We start from the raw sequence: 17864 nt of genomic DNA on the forward strand, positions 1-17864 counted from the left end.
CATGGAGCTCACTGTCTACTCAGGGATGAAGATAAGTACAACAATTAAGTACAGAGTGACAGATTCTGTCATGGGAAGTGCGAAAAGGGAGAAGAGGGGCTAAACCAGTAGAGGATGGGGAGAGACTGAAAACATCATAAGCAAGAATTCATGGTCCAGTAGAGGAAAAACATGGAACAACTGAGTACAAGTGTGAAATGTGTTACAAAAAAGGAAGTCCCTTCCTATATTTCTAAATTTACTACCATGAGCAGGTATCCAGAGCCAGTATTACATAGTAACAGCATAGAGGTTAAGAGCATGGACCTCAGAGTCAAACAGACCTATATCTGAATATTGCTCTACCACTTAATAACTATGTGATTTTGGTCAAATGTCTTAATCTTAATTGGCTATGTACCAACTTCATAGGATTGTTGAAAGGATTATATTAGATACATGTAAAGCAGTTCAGAGCAATGCAGTAAGTGCTCAATAAATGGTACCTACTGCTTTTAATATATCACTGATGACATTAACAATAGAAAGACAGTTTCTAAGCTATCAGGCATACACAATTAAGAATTTATTTCTCACAATCCTGATAAGTCTCTCCATAAGATACACTTGGTTATGTTTTAATGTAGAAGTCATTTTTATAAGTAAATATGTATGTAGCATGAGACTCCGGTACTAGAAGTATGGGACTTCCCTGGTGGTCCGGTGGGTAAGACTCTGTGCTCCCAATGCAGGGAGCCCGGGTTTGATCCTTGGTCAGGGAACTAGATCCTGCATGCACGTCGCAACTAAGAGTTCACATGCCACAACTAAGAAGTCCGTATGCTGCAACTAAAGATCCCACATGCCGCAAGGAAGATCCCGAGTGCCGCAACTAAGACCCAGCACAGCCAAAAAAAAAAAAAAAAAAGTATCTAGTAGATGTCTGGAACCAACTGCTCATCTTACACCAAGCATTTATTAACAATATTATTAGGAGATTTGAATGCCAAAGCTGTCAATTGTTTTGCTTAAACCTCACAAATAAGACACCCAGATTTGGAAAATTGCTGTCCATAAGCCAGGTCTCTTAGGGCTTCCTGTCGGAAAAAAACCTTTGTCAAAAAAAAAAAAAAAGTTTAAGGAAGTGAATGGGCACTATTTAACATACAAACTCTTTTCTTAATAAATATGGTGGTGGTGGGGGGGGGGGTTAGGGATAAAAATCTAGTAAAGTACTCGGTAAAATTATCTTTTTTTGTAAAAGTCTTAGACAGCCATAAAGTTTGAGCAGTAACTGTAGCCTATGTTTCAACTTCTATCAGAACATTAATAGAAGCATAAATCTCTACAGGCTTTATAAAGCTTTATGGTGATTTTTCCACATTTATTGATTTCAGGTTGGTTTTTATATAATTTTTAAATTAACTGGGATCAAATAAAACTACTCCCCCCCGCCGCCCCTCACCCTCGACCTATGGGATTTTAGTTCTCCGACCAGGGATCTAACCGGGGCCCTTGGCAGTGAAAGTGCAGAGTCCTAACCAGGGAATTCCCCAAATAAAATTACTTTAAATCAACAGATCAATCAACTAAGCCTAAAAATTGTCACCAGGAGACAACGCATAATTCTTAAGGTTCATGGGCCTCATGAACCTTAGTTTATTAGCACCAAGTATACATATACTTGGTGCTAATAATCTTCTTAGTTTCCTGGAAACTATGTAGTACAGTTTCATTCATAGCATAGTTCCCTCCATTTATAGAGTAATTTCTCATTTCTTAAAATTCTCCCATTAGTTTGCCAAAGTCTTTCCAAAGAGCTTTATATTAGCTGTCTTTTCAAAATGGTAAGGCATTTGTCTCTCCATTGAATTTGCTTGTGAAATAATGTTTTAGGTTTAAGCATCCCATAGCTATTTTCCTTTTTATCTCAGTAAGAAAATGGTTGTCAGCTGTTTCTGGTCAGAACTTAACTCAGCATTAACTTTAATAAAATAAAACAAATATGACAGAAAGAATTTCTCCAGTGTTTAAACAGATAATTTACAAATTAACCCCACTGAGTAGACTAATTATGCCCCTAGAAGAATATCATCAATAGCATCACAGCACTTACTGAATATTTACCATGTATCAGGCAGTGTTCTAAGGGCTTTATAAATATTATGTCACTTAATCCTCTCAACAAGTCTGTGGGGGAAGAAATATTATATTTACAGATGATGAAACTGAAGCACTGAAAAACAATGAAGCTAAGATTCGAACCCAGGTAGTCTGTCCTCAAAGCCCATGCTCTCAACCCATTCACTATGCTGCCGTTAATTCTTTCACCCTGGTGTGCCAACAAAAACAAAATTCTATTCAAAATCTGACTTTTTACAGGGGTTGTGATGATATTGTTCCTTTATGGTCAAGATAATTGAATGATTAACATCTGTCTTTAAAAAACATTACCTTCTGTACTTTAGCATCTTTAACTTTATTTAAAAATTGTTTTTGGTCTCAATGCGCGGCATTCGGGATCTTAGTTACCCAACCAGGGATCAAACCTGTGCCCCCTCCAGTGGGAGCGCAGAGTCCTACCCACTGGACTGCCAGGGAAGTTCCAGCATCTTAACTTTATATTCAAGTGCTTGGGTAAATTCAATGCCTTTCTGCTAGATAATGATGTTTATGCCTCAAACCAGAGGGTCAATATATTAATCATATCACATTGTTAAATGTAAAGATAGTATATATATACTTTGTGGATTAGTAATCTCAAATACTTCATGCATTACTATAAATTTAGAAGGAATAACTAAATTCACTGAGTACCAAAATTAGCGACATTAAAGAAGATAACACAAAAAATAAAATTCACAGAGAAAATGAGGTTAAAGAGTAACTTTGGACTGAAAAGACTGCCAATACAGCATAACAAACAAAAAAGGCGTTCTGATACTTATTACTTAAGTACAGAGTCCCATGGATATGTTTATTTCAGTCTCTTATTTATCAGCCAATTGTGTTTTTCATTATCACAAGAATAAAAAGATAAAAGTAGAGCTATTCTTTCCAAGCAGGGAAGCCTAGAGCCCTGTTTGCTCCATTTTCCTCAGCTTCAACCCACAGCTGCCCAAGACACCTCAGTGCTATTTTCTTACAATCACTCCTCAATTCTATTTTGCACATAGCAGATCATTCTTCCGGAAGTACAGACTGTTTCCTCCCCCGCCCCCCACAAAACAGTGCTTTCACATCCTTGTAATACTTTGTATTTATCTGATACTTTATAATTTTCCAAGAGCTTTCATGTTCATTCCCTCATTAAAACCTCACAACACTCTATGGAAGTAGATAGGAAAGATTATTTGCTCTGTTTTACAGGTCAATTAATCTAGATTCCAAGATAAGTGACAAAGTCCAAGACATATGAGGTACTTACTACGCTTTAAAGTCAGGACGAGAACTGGGATCTACCTTCTGAACTAGTACTCTGACCCTTGGCTCCCTAATACTTAGCCAGCAATTCAAGGCTCTTCACAATATGGTCCTTCCTAATATACCTTTCCAATCTCACCTCCCTCAACTGTGCTTCAACTAATCTAACAGAGACTAGTCTAAGACTAATCTTTGGATTGTGTTGCAAGCATACCTTCATGATTACAATCATCATCGAGGCTGTACCATGCAGTGGTTAAGAACATGAACTCCGGGGGCCAGACTACCAAACTTTGATACCAGCTCCTCCACTTAACTGTGTGGCTGGGGAAGATTAGATAATTTTTCTTTACCTCAGTTTCTTCAACTGGAAAGTGTGGGAAAAAAATAATACCTACCTCACAGAATTGTACTAAACAAGCTAATAACATGCATAAGACTTAAACCATCTAGATCAGTGCCTGGCACAGTCAGGTGTTTGCTTTTATTATCATTATGACTATTGAACACCTGTGTATAAAACACTGCACTAGGTACTGAGGATAAGGAAAGTCAATGAGAGTTCCTGTTTCCAGAGGGTTTTAAATTCTAAGATTTAATGTTGTGGGGAAAAAAAAAAAAAAAATCTGTCTTTTTTTTTTTTTTAAATGAAGATGGTATGAACTTTCTGAACATGAAAACCATATTCTTCTTTTTCCCTTCCTCTTTTTTTGTGACTCTTGCCTTTAACTTTCCTATGCTTCTACTGGAAATTAGACTAAGAAAATGGTTTTCTACCAATATAAAAACGTGCATACCTCATGAATTCAAAGCCATTCCCGTATATTCTATTTACTCTATTATATTAAAACTAGGAAAAGAAATAGAACATTCATTTAAAACAATTTAAAAACTAGACAAACTACAGAGCAATTATAAGAAAACTTCATGTTTAAATATTGCCTCAATCATGAAAAGTGAATTTAGTTTTAATTCTACAGGTATTCAATAGTCAGTTTACAAGTAGTACACATTTGGTATTAAACTATATTACTATGACCTAAAAGGTGAAAAATTAGGATTAAAATGAAAACATAAAGCATGAATTAGGGTGCTAGAAAGAAAATTCTGAAAACAAAAACAAAAACAAACTGATAATTTTTAAAAGGACATACTTAACCCAGACCATTCATCATCGATATAGGGTTGATTACGGCTAACATCCCACTGATAATCAGAAGTGGTAGACTGAGAAACTGGCTCAGCAGTAGACCCTTAAATGAAAACGAATGCAATAAAATTAAAAATGGAATTTTCTACTGATGTTTCATAACAATAGTTCTATACTTTGCACACGAAGACTTAATTATTTTTTATTTCTCCTAAAAGGAAAACTGCAGACATTAGAAAAAGAGTTAAGATAAAGAAAAGCAGAATTGAGGGTAATTTTAGTTTAAGCACGATAATCACTGGATTGAATTCACTGATCAGAAATATATTTTTTCCCTAGTACCAATCCATTAGATTTTGTCTTTTATAATATATACTTCAAACCGGGTATCTACAAATTTCAAGAAGTCAAAGAAAGTTGTTTTATTTTTCTTCTTCATGAAAAATAATAAAGCATAAAAGAAATACTGGAAATTTCAGGGTATGCCTATATCCTTAGAACCCTGAAGGACACAACTAGAAAATGTCTGAGCTTGCTAGAACCTTCTGCCTAAGAAAAAATAAAAGAAATAGATGACTATCTAGAGAGGTGAGGCAGAAAGAAGCCAAAGAGAATAAGACAGTTGTGCTGGTGGTTTAGAGACCAAGGTAAGTTCAAGTGCACTTAAAAACAAGAGAATATTATCTTCTAAATGTTTTCCGTTTTTACTTTTTTGGGAGGTGGGGAATAGATGGGGTAAGTGGGGTCACACAGTCCTTTAGCAATATGATGAAAGCTGTGGTTGGACTACTGTCCAGGACTTACACAAAATTTTGCATATAGTTTTTGGGGCATATAAATTAAAGGATGCCAGGTCAAAAATTCTTGGCTCTATAGCCATAAATTCGTTTTAGAATAGAAATGTAAAGCAGTGGTTTTCCATCAGGTATTTATATACCCCAGACCTTCTGAATCAGAATTTGCACATGTTTTGGAGTCCTTCTTAGGTGACTGTGATATTCACTTTGCATTCAGAGCCAGTGATAAAGAAAGGGTTAAGAAGAATACCTGTTAGTATAAAAGACACTTCCCCTCACAAAAGTCCTTACTCACTTATAAATTTTCACTTGGTTATAGATGATCTTACTAGCCTTCCACTAATATGCTTGAAATATACTCAAAACAGTTATATATTTTAAATATAAATTTTGACAAATGGAGTAACCCTATAAAATTCATATATAAATAGCACATTAGCTGCTTAGAAAGACTACAGTAACACTGTTGCTATTTCTTTAGCAGCTTTCTCTGAATATATGAATAGAATAGCATCTGTGTTGTACAAAGTCACCAAATGAAGGAAGAAATTAACTTGTACCTCTGGAACTAAAATGTAGCCTATGAGACCAAGAGTTGGCAAACTACAACTCATAGGCCAAATCTAACCATCCCTTTTTTATATCGCCCATGAACTGAGAACAGTTTTTATATTTTTAAATGGTTGAAAAAAAAAAAATCAAAAGAACAATATTTCAGAACCAGACACACTCATTTGGTTTATGTATTGCCTCTAGCTGCTTTCCTGCTACAATGGCAGAATTAAGTAGTTGCAACAGAAGACAGTATGGCCCACAAAGCCTAAAATATTTGCTATTGGGCCCTTTACAGAAAAAGTTTGCTGACCTCTATTCTAGACTCGGTGACTCCAGACACTGTGGAACTACAAGATTAGTACTGGGTCCATGAATTCCAACGTGAACCAAACATTACAAAACTAAATGTGTCCCATGTTTACGTAGTATTTGTTAAGTATATATAGCGTCTATATTATTAATAAAAGGCATATCCATGTAAGTAATGCTGAATTATAGTAGTTTAGTAGTAATAATGAATTTTCTAACTCAACAGATACTCAGAGGGTCCACATAACCCGAAAGCTATAAACTCATGATGAATAAGGGCAGATAGAAATAAAATGCCAAACTGCAAGTAGAATTATGGTAGGGGTAAACTAGTAACAGAAGAGTGTCATGACCTTGAAGGGAAGGCCTTCTATTTGCATTCGTCTGTGTGCCAACACACTTTCAGTTAAGTTAGGCCACAGAATCTTCCGATCTCCACCACAGAAAGGAACTAAGCCACCTGCAGGTAAGAATTTAGGTCTTTCTTTATTAAGGCCTCTGCTACTTTATACTGTATATCTATAATTTATGTGGATAGCAGTACTTGACTCTGATTATTTTTTCAAATAGCAAGTGCTAAAATTAAACAAATTTTTTTTGTTAACTAAATGAAAGACTGTTTTCACATACCAGAAACAGCAGAGTTAAGTGTGAGAGATGCAAAAGAAGCAGAATTCTGTTCAGAGGTATTCATTCCCCTATCCACACTAGACCAAGCAGCTGTTAAAATAAAGAACGTCACTTGGAACCTTCAATTTGCAATGAAACTTGAAAGATACGTACAGATTTATAACTATGATAATAATATTTAAAGATATCCTTAGAAATCAGAACCACCTAATATGGCAATAGCTACCATTTATTGAACGTCTATTATGTACTGGGCTCTTTACACCAACTACTTCTAATCCTTAGGGCAGCCCTGCTAGGCAAAGTGTCAGAGCAGTTAAGTGACCTGCTGACAGAAAACACCCGAGCCATGACTGGAACTTAAACCTACTTTCCAAGCCCATGTTCTTTCTCTACTATAGCAAGCTACCGGATCATCTACCACAAGTAAGCTACCAGTTTGGATCAGGCACTGAAACTTGGTACTTCACACTCATTATAGCCAATCCTTACAACTACTTGAATATGGGATTCACATAGGTTAAATAACTAGCCTAATATCTTAACAGTTTATATGTGGAAAAATAGGGATTCATACCAAATAGGTCTGTCTGAAGTAGGAACAAGCTCATTCCACTACACCATGATATCTTCTCAACATTTTAAAGCAATTGCCTACTTACGTATGAGTATTTTAAGGAACATATATACATCCATGAGACAAGTCACATCTGTCTCTTCTCAGTAACTCACTGCAAACCTCATTTAATATAGTTCCCTTTCAATTTCAATAAAGGTCCTAATCCATCTAGGCAGGAACTCTAATCTGCTGCTTTAAGTTTGTCTACAGCAACATTAAGCAAGTACTACCAACTAATTTATGTACTAATTATGAAAATGCTACATAGGTTTTATAAGTAAATTGCAAATATCTCAAAAGGTCATGGTTCTTAAGATTACTTGATAAAATTTGACCATTTCTTTTATTAAGTGTGAAAGGATGCTTTATAGCATAGAAATTTATGCTTTTATTACTGCTGAAAACGAGGCTAGGAATTTAGGGATTGTCTCTTCTTCCAAATAAATTTTGATATTTCTACACAATTTTTGGACATTGCAGGGGAAGAGGGGAGAACAAGCTGAAGAACAATATTAGCAAATGATATAGAGCCTGCTTCTTAGGGATGTTAGTCAACATAAGTTTTTCTAAGCTTAAAAGTGATGGGAAAAGCAAGTAACATGCGAAGAAACAGTTATTTCTACTTAAACACTAAAAACTCTGTAATGTCTATTGCTCCCCCAAACTAAAATAAACCAAGCAAAACATATCTGCAACAAGCACAACAGAAAAGATTATATGTTTAATGCACAAGGAATTACAACTTAAAGCACAAAAAACAGAGGCCATTACACAAATGGGCAAAGAACATGAATAGACAATTTACAAAAGAAACAGAAATGATCAAGAAAGTTGTGAAAAACACTCAACCTCATTAGTGATTTTAAAAAGTTAACCAAAACAATTTATGTATGTTTTCCTTATCAAATTAGAAAAGATTAAAAAAATAAGAATACTCAACCTTGGTAAGCATATGATAAATGGCACTCATACTGATGCTGACAGGATAAATTAGAACTCTCCTAGAAAATACTTTGACAACATGTCGTAGAGCACTGTAAACATTCATATTTCCTTTAATCCAATAATATCACTTCCAAGAATCTATCCTAAAGAAATAACCCCCAAACAAATATATTCAATGCAACGTCATTTACATTTCTTTAAAAAAAGAAGTTACTTCTCTGATAATAGGGGAATAGTGAAATAGTTTATGCTATGCTTACACAATGTATCACATGGTCATTAAATAAAATACTTACAGAAAGTAAAGAAAATGTTTGAGGCACAATATTAAGTGAGGGAGGAGGAACACAAAAATGCATGTATGATTTGGATTGTGTAAAAAAACCAAATGAAACCCACAGAATTGTACACTGGAAAAAAAAAAAAAGGACCATAAGGAAATGTAAAAAACAGTGGTTGTCACTGGGTAATGTGATAACAGTGGGTTTTTCCTTCTCTTTTTGCAGTTTTCCATATTAAATATGGATTTCTTTTCTATAACACATGCACACACAAACACACCTGAAATTAAGTTGCTTTTAACTCGATGGCTCTCAACAGAAATAAGCTTCTCACTACTAGTCTTTATCTTTAGAATCCAGGGGAAAAATTAATTACAAACAGGCATTTTGTAGACTGTAAAATAGTACAGACACCACATTGATGCTACAAACTGTACCTCCATTTACTATTTTTATTTAAACTCAATAGTAGAACTGTTGAAATTAATCAAAAAGTCTGCTCACACATTACTCTTATTACATCACTAAAAACACACAATTATATCAGTTAGCTAAACTGATAATCAAATGTGATAAAAGCAAGTGAAAGAATTAAATAAAGAGTAAATAATAAATGCTATTATTCACTTATTTAGTTCCCATTTTGCTCCATGTGAAGGATCTGAGATGAGCTAATCTATATTCTTTCTGTATAGCATGACTAATTTTTCTACTAATGGATCTGTTTTTCATTCTTGGAAAATTTTAAATGTACCAGATAGGCATTTTAAACAAACTTAAAATTTTCTAACAGTTCTTACCAATGCCAGAAAATATTGATCGGTCACTCCAACTCCTTCCCCAGTCTTTTCCATTTGCATTAGCATCTCCACTGTCTTGACCCCAAGCAGATGGTTCGGTTTTCCTCTTGCCTGCAGAAGCAGGTGAAACAGAGTTCCACTTCTCCTCACCTGCACTGATCTGTGAGGAGAGTTTTACAGACTTTTCATTCCAGCCTCCTCCATTTACAGTGAGGTTTTCATTCAATCCTGAAGAAACTTAAAGAAAAGAAAATAAAGATTAAAAATGGATACACGACTCCTTGTTAAAACTGGGATATTTTCAAGTTTCTATAATTGCTTGATTTATATTTATATTTTTATTTATCCTCTAAATAGCTCAAGCTTTAAAGATAAAATGAAGAATTTAAAAAGTGACATGACCACCATGGATGACTTAATTTAAAAACTACGAGTAGGCTTGAACTTAATATATATACTAATAATGTTTTCAAAAGCAGACTGACTTGCTCAAAAGTACAAAGAAGAAAACACATATTCTGGTATACTCACCCACTAAGAACATAAAGACTTCTCCTTAGTTACATGCTCTTTCCTTAAATATTTATATATATATCTATATCTATATCTATATATATATAAAATGTATAAGGCAGTGATTCTAAAACCTGGCTGCACATTAAAATCAAATGAAAAATTTCTTAAAAGTAGACACTGGTGCCTCAGCCCAAACCAATCAAAATCAGAATCTCTAGGGACAGAGTCCAGGCATCAGGATGTTTGCGTGTATACATTTATATGCAGGTATATGTACACATGTGTATGTATGTATCTGTGTTGTGTATATATATACACACATACATAAATACACATAGGTGTGTGTAAGTAAGTACATGTTCCTTTTTATATACGTGTGTGGTTTTCTAAGCTTCCTGGATGGCTGAAATGTGCAGCCAGGATTGAGAACCATGAGAATGAAGGAAGCTGACAGTGTTAAGAACAAGCCTGAAACGAGAAGGTGCTTCTTCATTTGTGAATTTACGTTTTACTACACTTTAGTTTTTAGGTAAGGTATATCATTCTCTACTTAATTCAATCTTTATCATAAACTAGTAAAAAAAATATATTTTCTGTTTGTGAAGTACTGTATAACTCTATACTATAGTCCATTTATTATGAAATATTTGATACTGTTCAGGAAGCAGTTTAGAAGATTATAGGTATTAAGCCTTCTTATTTAATTTCAGGGGTAAAGTCTTTTATCCCATATATGCCTATATCAAACCCAAGTCCAGAAAAAAAAAATCTTTTTCTCTGTTAGCTTAAACAATGCAAGCAAGAATCAAAATTGCATATAAACTATTAACTAAAAGAATGTTTTTACATATAGGGGAGAGGGAGAAACAACCAGAATATACCAAAGACTGTTAGAAGTGGGAGTGATTTTTCTGTTTATCTATTTTCCAAAATCTCTGAACTGTGATTATGTTACTTTAGTAATTAAAATCATTTCTAAGCCTTTTTTTTCTTTCTGTGTCATTCATGTGAGGAAAGAGACATACATATAAGTTTCTATCTTGATGGGCCTTCAATTTAAGTTACATGTAATTTCTCTCACCCTGAAGTGTAGAATCTCCTTTTCCAGATTTAAAGTTGCTAACTTGAACATTTAGATGAGAATCACCTGGTTGAAATAGAAATAAAATTTATTTAATACTAAATAGGCCACTATGCACATTAAGTTAGGAGTAACATATAAATTAATTTTTACTAATTATTTATAATAAATTGTTCCTTTAAGTACTAAAGTCTTACACTAGAAAAGAGTCACTTTTTACTCACAACATATTTCACATGTTCTTAAGGAACAGAGTTCTCTAGTTATCATATTCTTAGTCAACTACAATGCCAAAAAAGGACCTGGAAAACTGCCCAAGTATATATAGAGTCTCCTGTTCTACAATGGTTATCAAGATTCTTTAAAGTAGGAATTGGAGAACTGGGCTCTGTAATTGGATTCAACTTTGCCACCTCTCAGCAATACCAGCTAGGTGCCTTTTCAACACTCCTGGAAGCAAACACATCAACTTAGAAGAATTTTGCCAATATTTGGAGCAGGACTTAGGAAATATGGCAAGCGGTAAGACTATATGTTATAACAAAGATACTATTTCTCTGACACTGAAAAGCATAATGATCACAATGTATCAAAAGCCCAGCATGACATAGCATTCTGCTAGCGAGGAAGGCATGCACAAGACAGTGAAAAAGAGTCACCAACAGAAACACTACAGCATGGCTAATATGTGACAGTGAAAATGGATAAGCAGAAGTCACTGCTGTACCACAGCAATAAATTCCACCACATCATCAAGCAAAAAAGTAAAAGACACCAAGGCTAAGACAGAGGTTTGGAGACAAGTGGGAGGTGCTAGCAATTAATGAAAAGGTGAAGGAAGAAAAGTCAATGCCTGAAGCAAGATGAACAGCATCACTCTGTAGACTGATGTCTCCAGGGTAAAAATGATGGCAATGTAAGAACTACCAAGAAGCCATCAGTATTGGATAGTTTGAACATTTGAAATACTTGGGAAGAACATTAGCTCAATAATGTTTGCAGTTCCAGTCTAGCTTTATCAAACACCTATAGCATTCTCAAAAAGTTGGGGTGATAAGAAATGCAGATAGAACCTGCATTATCCAGAACATGCTTGTTTCATCTTGGAATGAAAAGAAAGGTGACAAGTCATTTCATTTAATGAATGTCCACTATAGGAAATGGAGATGTTAGGGAGTTGGGGCAAAGCAATACACATGAGAAAAAAGCAGCAATCATTTTCTCATGTGACAAAGCAGAAAGGCAATTTAATTTAATAGGCCATTCATTAGGCAGTATGTAACAAGTAACACTGCTGGTATCAGGTAAACCAATACGTGGTCCACAGTGCTCTCACGAAGAAGGGTATATCAGCACAATGATGTAAGCAGTTCAAAATAGCCAGATTTTGACGTAATGATATTTTGTACATCTGATTAAAAGGAGTTGGATTTGATGTATCACTCTTATGTTCCACTAATATACCTTTATTCTTCTTGGAACCAACAGGAAATGATGCAGTTGTAACTTGCTCGGTGGTAACTGTGATGGTATTTTCTATCCCAGGGATAGTTGAATCCAATGAACCAGAATCAGACTGCACCTTATCACGTTTACGCTGCTGTCGTTTCTCTCTGTGACTAATTTTAGTTTCCCAGGCTCCTGACATAGCCCCAGAAAAAAAAACGTTATTCAGTAAGGGGAAGACAAAAAAGTTGTAGTTTTGGGGGGAAAACATGGTGGTGCATCTGAAGTATCATAATAAATTTAGATATTAAACTAAAAACCAAGAGTGCTGATTATACTAATTTATCCTATGAATTTATTCTAATCTCGCTGTATTAGACAGCTAACTGCCATTATTTATTCTGGTAATTTTTATCAGATCTGTCATCTATGGTTTAGAAAAAATTGATGTAAGTTATCTTGTATATTTTTTTATCTTGCTGGATAGTACTAGTAGGGGAGTGTTATATATACTTACTAATAAATGGGTTTATTAGGTGAGGACAATAAATGGCTTACTTAAGAATTTCGTACCCAGCCTTCTAGGGATGGTATATTTAAGAACAATGGGAAAAAAACCAAACCACGTTTCTAGGAAACAAAGACAAAATGAATGGCTTTTAAACTGCTCAAGATACTGAGCTAGACCTTAAATTTCAAGGCAGTTCTCTTCAAGGAAAGCATTGTTAGATCCTTAAATAATTTAGGGGAAAAAAGTGTCTCCTAACAATGTCACAGATGTGTACATTAAAATCTATAGTTATTAAAAAGAAGAGCTAGATAAAAGATTAAGCGAAACAAATGCAGCTTTTATATAATGCACCTTGGTAAAAAAGGATTAAAAATTTTTCTACAGTCCTTTCACTTGCTCAAGTACCTTCATCAACTTCCTTTCCATCATGGCGTGAACTGTTTTGCACTGCTTTAGCATCTGACTTTGATTTCTTCTTATTTTTCTTTGACTGAAAGTAAAATAGAATGTTACTTAATATTTCATTATGTTTTTGAAAAGGTAGGAGTCAGTAAAATACATAATGAAATGTATGATGCTGACAACCAAAAAAATTTGTTTGATTAAAAAACTTAACATATTAAATGGCAATAATAGTATGAGGTTACCATTTATTCAGTGGTTACTATATAAGTACGTTACATTCAATTCTTTATTCCTTAAAACAAGCTCACTAGAAAGGTATTATTCCCATTTTAGAGATTAGGAAACAAAGACTTAGAGATGTTAAATATTAAATAGGCTGTCTGGGTTGCATTAAGTTAATAAATTAGGAAATAGGTCTAACTGGCTCCAAAGTGTGTGCCCTTAGACATCATGCTATCCTAACTTACATCATAAATAAGGCACTATAACATGATGTTTTCAGAGCAATAAAACGAAAACCTATTGCTAGTGGTCAGAAGGAAAATGATGTACTGATTATTGGTTTTTTGATTTCGTAAAGCAGATTGTTGGCATACTCTTCGCATAACAAATTAATGAGTCAACTGTACAAAATAGACAATATTTTGTCAGTTTCCAAGCAGTGTGAAAATACCTAAGATTTGTATATGGTAGATGTATAGTAATTCATTAAAGAAAAAACACCTACACATGTACAAGATATGGACATTTTTGGAATGGCTTTCCAATTCCCTTCTGCTAACATTTTCTCCTCTCAAAAGTTTGCTAAAAACTTCATAAAGCCATGATTTCTATATTTAGATGTTTCCAGAAGAGAACTAATATTTAAAAATATAGATTTTATTTATACTTTGTATTCACTCAGTTAACTATTTACCAAGATTGGCTATGTATGTATTATTGTGCACTATCTTAAAGTTTTAAGTTTACAACTAAAAAGAAATAGGGTAAGCAGTAACTGACAGTTTGAGTAAGCAATAAATGACAGCTAATTGCTTCTTATCAAGAAACTACTTGCAAATATTCTCAAGTGGCATGGGAATACATAAAAACTATTAAAATGTTTTCTTACGTTCCCCATAGTTGATTTGCATCTGTTTCTTTGCATGTTCTCATTATCATTAACATGTATCATGTTTAAGGTACTGGTTTATTACCTCTACCAAACCAGGCTCATATCCACTTAAAAAAAATTGAGATATCTTTTTCAGTGTAGTTCAGCGGTTTTCAGTATCTTCAAAGTTGCACAACTATCACTGGTATCTAATTCCAAAACATTTTCATCATCCCTAAAAAGAAACCTGGGACCCATTAGCAGTCACTCCCTACTACCTTTTCCCCACCGGCACCCACCACTAATCTACTTTCTGTCTCTCATATCCACTCTTAAGTAAAGATGTAACACACTGAGCATCTATCAGTTACAATCTAGAGCAAGGGTCAGCAACCTTTTTCTTTCTTTCTTTCTTTCTTTTTTTTTTTTGGCCGTGTGGCCTGTGGGATCTTAGTTCCCCAACCAGGGATTGAACCCACGTCCTCGGCAGTGAAAGCACAGAGTCCTAACCACTGAACCGCCAGGGAATTCCCAGCAAACTTTTTCTATAAAGGATAAAACAGTAAATATTTTAGGCTTTGCAGGCCGTATGGTTCTGTATGTAGCAACCAAATAATTCTGCTGCTGTAGCATGAAAGTAGCCATATACCATATATAATTAAATGGGTGTGACTGTGTTCCAGTAAAACTGCATTTCTAAAAATAGGAATCTGGCTGAATTTGGGGGTCAGAGTTTGCCAACCCCTGGTCTAGAGTAGTACTGTCCAACAGAATATAATGCAAGCCACGTATGTAATTAAAATTTTTCTAGCAGATATTAAAAAGTTAAAATATGTAACATTAATTTTTATATTTCACCCAACACATCCAAAATACTATCATTTCAAAATGTAATCAATATTAAAAACTATTAATAAGACAGTACAAAAAAGAATGTTAAATAGCCACATGCGGCAAACAGCTACTATATTGGACAGTGCACACCTACAGAAACTAACTAAAGTAAGTATCCCCGCCTTACAGATAAGGAAACCTGAGGCCATAAAGAGATTATATAAATTGCCTAAGATATAGTGTTAAGTGTTGAAACCAAGACTAAAAGCCAGTTCTGACTCCAGAGCCTTGCCTCACAAATACTTTCCTTTCTGACTCTCTACATATAATGCCAAATATAAATTCAATCATGTATTAGCTATGTGATTTAGGGTTGAATCACTCTAAACCCTTTTCCCCAACTGTCATATGGGACAAAAACTCCTACTAACTTCACGTAAGGTTCTTTTAAGGATTAAATAAGATGTGAAAGCAGACTGCTGACTACAAAGCCGCATGCATAAATCAGCTTATTTATTTATTTATTTATTTATTTATGGCTGTGTGGGGTCTTCGTTTCTGTGTGAGGGCTTTCTCTAGTTGCAGCAAGTGGGGGCCACTCTTCATCGCGGTGTGTGGGCCTCTCATTATCGAGGCCTCTCTTGTTGCGGAGCACAGACTACAGACGCACAGGCTCAGTAACTGTGGCTCACGGGCCCAGTTGCTCAGCGGCATGTGGGATCCTCCCAGACCAGGGCTCGAACCCGTGTCCCCTGCATTGGCAGGCAGATTCTCAACCACTGTGCCACCAGGGAAGCCCCTAAATCAGCTTATTTTTAAAAGAGGGAAGCTATGGAAAAAGGACAGGAATTACATTCACACTGAAATATACTATGATTTGTCATTAAAATAAAATCTGCAGAAAAGGGAAATTATCTTGATTTAGGCTTCCATCTTGTTTGATTTTATACTATTACCTTTAAAAGTAACCTCACTTTAAAAGTAACCTCTCACTCAGATGAGACTTAGTAACATAATATACTATAAAAAGCTTTAAAGTAAATATGTATACACACTACTAATTGACCCAGCCATCCTACTGAGGTGAATGTCTTACTTCTGATCAGCTCCATTACAGCTAACAGTTGAAGGAAAACTGAGAACGTAAGTTCTGCCTTCCTGTTACCCATAGTTCTTCCCCCCCGCATTGTTGTCAGGCTTCACCATGGAGCTGGGTGGACTATTAAACTAGCCTCTCTTGAATGGTCTTCATACAGTCAAGATTTATTAAATACCTACTGTGTGTCAGACATTGTTTTAGGAGCTCAGTATATAGAACTAAATAAAACTTTCTACTTATGGAAAGTGTTCTATACTAATCTAACAGGAGAAACAGACATGTAAATGAGACATTAGGAGAAATTCTTAACTTCAAGGGCTTCCCTCCCATTGTTCATCTCCCAACATATCTATACCAGTCCAATTAATTTACATTCCCATTTAAAAAATCCCTATCATTTTCTACCATCTATAAAGTCTAATATAACTTCCTTATATGATACAGGTCTTCCACAAATTAATCTCAACCGTATATTCTTTTATTCACATATATAATCATTTGGTTCCAACACGACTGTCATCTCTAAATATTCTTGTCTTTGCCCAAACTTTACTGACCATGAATTTTCTTTCAAAATAAAGTACGGTAGCCTGGGTGCTTAGGGTGACTTTCTCTGTACCCTTTACCATGTACCCCCTCCCTCTACTGATGTCCAATGCCTAAAATGATGTGCATTATTTTTTCTTAACCCAGCTCAAGTTCCACCCCATTTGCTTTATCTCTGTCATTTTCCTCTCCCCAATTAATTAATTAATACCTTTTAACATCCTAAATAAGGATGCCAATGACTATATATAAAACATGAGTAAAGCTTAATATTTTGATTAAAAAACAGTATAAATAGAAAGCCTAATCTTTTCTTCCTTCATCCCAATGGATCTTCTTATGTATTCCAATTTGGAGAGTACAGTCTTTAAAGCACATGCTAAAGTAGTTCTAAGACTATGAATAATTTGCTCTCAAATTCACAGAACTTAAAAATAAAAAAAAAATATATGAACTGGTTATCAAAGAAAACACACAAAAATAACTTCCATAATTAAGCTCATCTTTTAATCTTAACATAAATGAACACTCCCTAATATTAGACAATACCCAAATAAGTGCTATCATTTATTAGAGTGGCAAAAGGTATACCTTGACAGCAAAAGCAGATCTATTCAAATGGCTAACTGCTCTCTTAACAGATACTGCTATTTTAAAGAACTGCAAAGTATAAAGAAAAGCAGAACAGTGTCCAATTAATGCTTAAAAGATTAACTTAGGGAGTATAATCTAATATTTGCATTGCAACAAAACTATCAGAAGACGAATACTGTACAAATTTTTAGTTAAATGATACTTTATTTTGCAATTAGCCATTTACACACAAGGTAAGTTGCCAGGTTCTG

General features: G+C 34.6%; 1 protein-coding gene across 3 annotated transcripts in view; it reads right to left on the bottom strand.

Annotated features, from left to right (window-relative positions):
- MTDH (metadherin) overlaps positions 1 to 17864 on the bottom strand; it is a 55407-nt gene that overhangs the window by 15087 nt on the left and 22456 nt on the right. The window contains exons 3-8 of one of the 3 annotated variants that reach the window (XM_059901601.1): positions 13448 to 13532; positions 12550 to 12726; positions 11086 to 11151; positions 9489 to 9725; positions 6844 to 6933; positions 4557 to 4655 (exon numbers count right to left, since the gene is read on the bottom strand). In XM_059901601.1, coding sequence (XP_059757584.1) covers positions 4557 to 4655; positions 6844 to 6933; positions 9489 to 9725; positions 11086 to 11151; positions 12550 to 12726; positions 13448 to 13532 — 754 coding nt within the window. The remainder of the gene's footprint in view (positions 1 to 4556; positions 4656 to 6843; positions 6934 to 9488; positions 9726 to 11085; positions 11152 to 12549; positions 12727 to 13447; positions 13533 to 17864) is intronic. The other 2 variants (XM_059901602.1, XM_059901603.1) reach the window with 2 other exon arrangements.

This window comes from Balaenoptera ricei, chromosome 17 (assembly GCF_028023285.1).
Source record: "Balaenoptera ricei isolate mBalRic1 chromosome 17, mBalRic1.hap2, whole genome shotgun sequence".
Taxonomy (NCBI): Eukaryota; Metazoa; Chordata; class Mammalia; order Artiodactyla; family Balaenopteridae; genus Balaenoptera; species Balaenoptera ricei.